Source organism: Triticum dicoccoides, chromosome 2B (genome assembly GCF_002162155.2).
Source record: "Triticum dicoccoides isolate Atlit2015 ecotype Zavitan chromosome 2B, WEW_v2.0, whole genome shotgun sequence".
Taxonomy (NCBI): domain Eukaryota; kingdom Viridiplantae; phylum Streptophyta; class Magnoliopsida; order Poales; family Poaceae; genus Triticum; species Triticum dicoccoides.
The window spans coordinates 646374917-646382698 of record NC_041383.1 but is presented as its reverse complement, the minus strand read 5'-3'; the positions used below and the strand labels follow the sequence as shown (position 1 = coordinate 646382698).

General features: G+C 41.7%; 1 protein-coding gene across 1 annotated transcript; it reads left to right on the top strand.

Annotated features, from left to right (window-relative positions):
• The first annotated feature begins 5139 nt into the window (after positions 1 to 5139).
• LOC119361086 lies at positions 5140 to 6966 on the top strand. Its single transcript, XM_037626459.1, has 4 exons — positions 5140 to 5250; positions 5345 to 5441; positions 6704 to 6763; positions 6962 to 6966. Exons 1-4 carry the CDS (start codon positions 5140 to 5142, stop codon positions 6964 to 6966), a joined length of 273 nt encoding a protein of 90 aa, XP_037482356.1.
• The last annotated feature ends 816 nt before the right edge of the window (positions 6967 to 7782 follow it).

Here is a 7782-nt window from a genome sequence, read left to right as displayed (position 1 = left end):
ACACCGGGCCCTCATACATGTGGGCTGTTGTGGTGGCATGTCCGAAGAGGCGGCACGCGTCTCCGGGGTGTGCCCCCCCTCACGGACGGTGCCGCCGCCGGTACCTGGAGGGGGGAAAACGGACGTGTCGGGTCCACACGGAGGGGATCTTGCCGTGGGTCTGGCCCGGATGTTGATCTAAAGTGTTCCTATGGGTTGACCTAACACAACCGGGTGGATACGTCCACTGCTCAAAGCCTGTCCGTGCAAAGTCAAAGGGGTAGATCCCATGGTCAAACGCTACAGGGTTAGGCGGGACGGGGGCCCTAGGGGGTAGCAATGCCACCGGAGTGTCGCACCAGGCCCTCATACATGATGGCTGTTGCACTACAAGAAATATGTCAACTTATGACCTTCTGTCAGTGACCCTGGAAGAATTGGTCATAGATTTATGACCATTTGAGACCAATTGGTCAAAAGCTGTTCGAGGGGCTCCAAACCCTAAACCATTGCGACTATTTTGGTCAGAAAGGTCATAATTTCCTTACATGAAATGGTCATAAAGCTAACAGCGCTAGTTCGCTGCCTTATTTCTAGTTGTTAACAACCAATATAGATGGTCATAGCCTTGTAAATTGTGGTGGGTTGCTATGACTAGGCGCCACCTCATCAGTTTTGCCTATGTGTCATGTCCATGTGGCAGTTTTTGCCCTAGGTTGTGAAGCAACCTATATTTCTGTCATTCCCAAAATTCCCAAAAAAATCTCATAAATTCTTTGGGTCATATCTTCGTCAAATATGTAAAAACCTTCCTTTCCTAGTTCAAAAAATAATTCAAAAATATTCATTTTCCTATTCTGTTCAGAGTAACAGTTTGTGAAGGAAGTACCACTTTGGCATGTCCAAATAGTATCCATTTTCTACAGTGCTTTCCTATGCCCAAATAACCATCCTCCACCAAATGCCAGCTCAATCCATTCATTATTTTGAGCCGAGCTTCAACATTCGTATTTATGTCCAGTGTGGTGGTTTGCAAAGCAAGTACCACCTAGGCTCCTCCTTTTGAGCTGAAAATTTGTGAAAATGGTCTTCTTAGTAACTGATCATCCTCAGCCAAAACTCATGCCCATTAGCCATGTACATTTCCCGTACCGCTAATCAAACACTTGGCTGCTAATTCATGTTTGAGCATCGATTGGTCTCCTCGTGAGAATCTTATGTTGTAATTCTCTTCCTAGCACCAACCTGGGGAGTGCCCAACCCACTAGATATGCCTAGGCCGCCCAGAACACATGGCAACGCCACGGTCACGCGGTGACCACGCGACGGGCATGCGAGTTTACGCGCTCTAGAGTTGGGGCCCCCGGCCACCGCCCAAACCTCGATGTATCGCCACCAAACCATGTATTTATGATTAAATAGGTCCTTATGTAACTAGAAATGATTTTTGGAAAAAATAAATAGCAAACTATGAGGCAGCTGCAGTTCAAATCTGACCCGCTTCCAACTGAATCGGCAGAAATTTGTCTTTTTCATGAGAGGTGGATCAAAAAAATTTACACCAGACCATTTTGTCAATTGTGCATTAAATATGGCCTAGTATTTTATAAAAATGATTTGGTCCAATTTTGCAACAATTATTTGGTAGTTCCTTCACAAAAAAACCTCCTTTCGGGCACTCGAAAAATGGAAAATGGTTTTTTTGTCCAACGAAAATGAAAACTTCCTTAGGCAACATTGTTTGCTATTCCAATATGCACCCTTGTGCACAATATGAGATCATTTGAACAAACTATGCCATGAATGTGGCCATAAGATTGATCATTTGGCTTGAAAGCCATGAATCTTCACACTTGATAGCTCATTTCTGAGAACACTTTTTTTAAAATAATTACCGTATTACAAGTTTATTATTTTTCCTGGAAACTTGGTCACATATAATGACACAATGCGAAGGTTTTCCAATTGTTTGATTTTTTTTGAATTTTTTATGCCCGTTTCAAAATGCGGTCAAAACGGCGGGCTTGACCGTTCCTAGCTAGTGGTTGAATCTTGGAGTTTTTTTCGTGTTTCTATGATTAAATAGATACTTATGTACCTAGAAATGATTTTTGGAAAAAAATAAAGAGCAAACTATGAGGCAGCTACAGTTCAAATTTAACCCGTTTCCAACTAAATCGACGATAATTTGTCTTTTTCATCAGAGGTGGATCAAAACTTTTTTCACCCAACCATTTTGTCAATTGTGCATTATATATGGCCTAGTATTTTAGAAAAATGATTTGGTCCAATTTTGCAACAATTATTTGGTAGTTCCTTCACAAAAAAACCTCCTTTCGGGCACACGGAAAATGAAAAATGGTTTTTTCGTCCAAAGAAAATGAAAACTTCCTTAGGCAACATTGTTTGCCATTCTAATATGCACCCTTGTGCACAATATGAGATCATTTGAACAAACTATGCCATGAATGTGGCCATAAGATTGATCATTTGGCTTGAACGCCGTTGATCTCCACACTTGATAGCTCGTTTCTGAGAACACTTTTTTAAAATAATTGCCGTATTACAAGTTTGTTATTTTTACTGGAAACTTTTCCACATATAATGACACAATGCGAAGGTTTTCCAATTTTTTGAATTTTTTATGCCCGTTTCAAAATGCGGTCAAAACGGCGGGAATGACCGTTCCTAGCTAGTGGTTGAATCTTGGAATTTTTTTGGTGTTTCTATGATTAAATAGATACTTATGTAACTAGAAATGATTTTTGGAAAAAATAAATAGCAAATTATGAGGCAGCTACAGTTCAAATTTGACCCGCTTCCAGCTGAATCGGCGGCAATTTGTCTTTTTCACGAGAGGTGGATCAAAACTTTTTTCACCCAACCATTTGGTCAATTGTGCATTAAATATGTCCTAGTATTTTAGAAAAATGATTTGGTCCAATTTTGCAACAATTATTTGGTAGTTCCTTCACAAAAAAACCTCCTTTCGGGCACTCGGAAAATGAAAAATGGTTTTTTCGTCCAAAGAAAATGAAAACTTCTTTAGGCAACATTGTTTGCCATTCTAATATGCACCCTTGTGCACAATATGAGATCATTTGAACAAACTATGCCATGAATGTGGCCATAAGATTGATCATTTGGCTTGAAAGCCATGAATCTTCACGCTTGATAGCTCGTTTCTGAGAACACTTTTTTATAATAATTGTCGTATTACAAGTTTGTTATTTTTCCTGGGAACTTGGCCACATATAATGACACAATGCGAAGGTTTCCCATTTTTTTGATTTTTTTTGAATTTTTTATGCCCGTTTCAAAATGCGGTCAAAACGGCGGGAATGACCGTTCCTAGCTAGTGGTTGAATATTGGAATTTTTTGGTGTTTCTATGATTAAATAGATACTTATGTAACTAGAAATGATTTTTGGAAAAAATAAATAGCAAACTATGAGGCGGCTGAAGTTCAAATTTGACCCGCTTCCAGCTGAATCGGCGAAAATTTGTCTTTTTCACGAGAGGTGGATCAAAACTTTTTACACCCAACCATTTTGTCAATTGTGCATTAAATATGTCCTAGTATTTTAGAAAAATGATGTGGTCCAATTTTGCAACAATTATTTTGGAGGTCCTTCACAAAAAAACCTCCTTTTGGGCACTCAAAAAATGGAAAATGGTTTTTTCGTCCAAATAAAATGAAAACTTCCTTAGGCAACATTGTTTGCCATTCCAATATGCACCCTTGTGCACAATATGAGATCATTTGAATAAACCATGCCATGAATGTGGCCATAGGATTGATCATTTGGCTTGAAAGCCATTCACATTCACACATGATATTTCTTTTCTGAGAACACTTTTTTTAAAAGAATTGTTGTATTACAAGTTTATTATTTTTTTCTGGTAACTTGGTCACATATAATGACACAATGCAACGGTTTTCCAATTTTTTGATTTTTTTGAATTTTTCATGCCCGTTTCAAAATGTTGTCAAAACTGCGGGCATGACCGTTCCTAGCTAGTGGTTGAATCTTAAAAACTATTGGTGTTTCTCTAATTAAATAGATACTTATGTACCTAAAAATTATTTTTGAAAAAAAATAAAGAACAAACTATAAGGCAGCTGCAGTTCAAATTTGACACGTTTCCAGCCGGATCAGCAGAAATTTGTCTTTTTCACGAGAGGTGAATCAAAACTTTTGACATCCAAATATTTGGTCAATTATACATTAAATATGTTCTAATATTTTAAAAAGTTGATTTTGTCCAATTTTACAACAAATATATTGTAGGTCCCTCACAAAAAACTCATTTTGGGCACTTGAGAAATGAAAAATGAATTTTTAATCAGCTAGACCAATTTTTTAGTCAATTACGACCAATTTAGATGGTCATGACATCGTAGACGTGTGCTGCATTTTAATTGGTCTGTGGGCGTTTCACGCAGATCGTGGATGGACACCGTCGGATGCTCGTGAATCCAACGACAGTCCTCACCGCAAGCCCACCTAAGGCAAAACCCTAGTCCTCGTGGACATTTTCCATCCACCCCCCGCCTCCATTCTTTCTCCCCTCGCTCTCTTCTCCGTCCGCGCATGCCTCCCCTCCCCGCTCCCTCCCATGGCGAACCCCATCGCCTCCCCTCTCCTCCTCCACTCCCCGACCTTCCCGCCCCGCTGCCTCACCACCCCCCAGCACCACGGCCTCCACCACCAATCCGCCATGCCGTCCTCGCTCCGCTGCCGCCGCCACCTCCATCGCCATCTCCCTCTCTCCCTCTCCCCGATCTCTGAGCCAGCCACCACCCATGGCGCCAGCCAGAGCAGCCACCAGCTATGGCGACGGCGAGGCTAGAGGCCGCCGGATCCGTGATGAGGGTGGCGCATAGCCCCTCCTCCCGTGAGATCCTCTGCATCGAGCAGCTCCTCTGCATGCTGCACCTTGTCCCCATCCAGATCAAGCAGTTCCTCTTTGTCCGCTCTACCAATCCCCTCCGTCAGCTGTTGCTACGCAGTATACTTCCACCGCTTCCGCCGCCTCCCAAGTCGTCGTCCTCCTGATCCCCTCCCCTTCCCCTTCCTCTGCTCTGGACACCCCATCTCCGTCGAGCCGGGCGCCCCATCCACCTCTACGGGCGTAGACGGCGTTGGCGTATGAGCAATGGCGCCGCCCGGGTCGCGACGGTGGGCGTACGTGTGGATCATGGCCGGCACCATCGTCGGCGGCGGCCTCGGCTTCTACGTCATGCTCCGCATCGAGACCTCCTACAAGGTACGGCAACTCCCGTCGCACCAACCTGCCGCGATCTGTGGACCATTTGGTCGAAGCCGCGGTGCTTACTCCCGCTTTTCTTTGTCGTGTGCAGGTGAGGATGGAGGAGAGGCTGCGTCGATGGCAAGCTGGAGTGCCTCTACCATGGCTGGCAGTTGGACGGCCAGGGCAAGTGCGTCAAGATCCCACAGGTCCCATCATTCCACACTTCTTTCTAATCAAGTTCAGTCATGGATCTGTACAAACGCATGAGATTCTAGTCCAAAATTTATGTGTGATACTATATAACTGTGTTATGTTTGAGATACATCCATTTATGTACAAGACTATTATTTTCTGAAAATTGGGTGACTGAACTCATGTTTGCTGGTTGCTTTTTCCGTAACTAGATATCACAATGTAGCTTTGTATTACTGATTGATTTCTTTTCAGTCTGTTGTGTTCGTGTGAGTATGTATTATGATATGGTTGTCCAAACTATTTCCATGCATTAAATTGTCACAGCGATGAAGAGCTGCTAAGCTAGGGCCTCTCATTGAATGATGATTTGCAGCGTGTTCTAGCAAAACATGATGCAATTGCTGTAGGCATAGCTGTTCGGGTAGAAAAGCCAAAACTACCACAGGCCCCTGTGAATAGTTCCCCACCAGCAAAGCCAGAGGGGCCAAAAGAGCCAACTCAAATGTACTCACGTTTGATTGTTCTCATGAATAATCATCTGTCCAATACATGATGTGATCCGTTCTAAAATCGTGCTAGTTGTTTAGTTTCACCAGGTTAACTGTCTACATCAGATCCATCATTCATACTCAGGTTGACTGTATGACATACTACTGCAATTTGCACTAGCCTAGCTCTGATTTTTTTTGCTAGGAATAGAATTGACATGCTGCTAGTGTCCATTTAGCAGTTTTTTTACTATGTTTTGGCCTAGTCTTGTTCACGTGTATAATAAGCATCCTGAATGCTCATTTAGCAGTGTATAAATAACACTGCTAGATTTGTTCACGTGTATTCAGATTAATACACTGTGTTATTAAACTGCACGATGCTCATCCTGTTGGCTACTTGTCGATGTTCTCCGCATAACTATAGGTTGCCATGTCTTTTTCACTTTCCTTTAAGCTTTCTGTAATGCTAACTTGACGGTAACCCTATAGTTTGTTGGCTGTTGGAACCCAGCAGCGGCGCTTCTATTTTAACACATGTACTAGTGTGCTAAAACTTGCAAAAAGACACAAATCTTGAGCTTTCTTTATCGGCTTGTTGCTGCTGCTCCTTGTGTACAATGATTGATGTTGCTCTAACTAGTGTTGTAGAGGAAGAAAGAGGATGTATTTATATTACTTGCTTCTGCTGCTTATATATAGACATGTATGTATGTTTACTTCATTTCTTCCTTGTTTCTCCGATCCCCTCCTAATGAATTTGTTTGTTCGATTTGGATTTGCAGGCTCATCCCTGGACCAGATGTTCAAGTACAGCCCCATCCACCGCATCGACCTGGAGTCAGGTATGTACTCGTCTTGTTGAACAAATCGGACAGATGCTTCATGGCCTAATGCTTGATGCTAAGCATTAATACATGGATCTGTAGCGGTCTAGATGAAGAGCGTGATTTGATTTGTTTGGGTTTGAATTGATCGTGTGTGTGTGTGTGTGTGCGCGCGCTTAAGTTACTACTGTACTGTTCCTTTATGTCCTGCTACAGTTTGACACTATTAATTAGGCTTGCTGGACATGTCATGGTACAAGCCTTTATCTTTTTTAGCATCAAGAAATGTTTATCTACTGTAAAGTACTATTAATTAGGATACGACAGTAACTATAACAGCAGTAACTGTTTGGAGAAATGACTCCAAACAGAGTTGCATAATTACCAATGATACATTTTTTCTAATTTTTGCATGAGAACAAATTGGTGTAGCAAGCTGGACTATGCAGCCATGAATCAGGAAGTAGCATATTCAGTTTTGCTAATAGAAAATAAATGTATTAAAAACTTTAAAAACTGCATAATAAGTGCTTGTTCATGCTTGGTTTTCTCTAAACTTTGTTTGTATGATTGAGGGCAAATTTACTTGGTTCTTTTCTCTAAACTGTGCTTGGAACATTCCTTTTTATGATCTAAAATTGCCTTCCTGTGATGATGCAGGTGCCCAGTTTGTGCTCGCTACCGAAGGAGCTCCATGTTGAAGAAGATTGAAGACACTTGTAGAGCTACAGGGTTAACACCAGGGCACCGTATCACGTGTAGAGCTTGTAGAGCTTGTATATGTTAGAGCTTATTATGTGTAGAGCTTGTAAAGTATATGTTATTTGTACAATAGGAGCTCTGTACTGAATCTGGCTGATAATATTTGGAGTATTATGTGTGTGTTTTGTTTGTGCCAATTTAAATACTGGTTATTTATTTACTGTTCAATTGAAATATGAAGAATATGAACTTGCTAGCTGGGACCCACGTACCTGAACCTGACATCTGGGACCCATTTAACTAGTGGACCTTTTTATATTACAAAAAAACTAAAA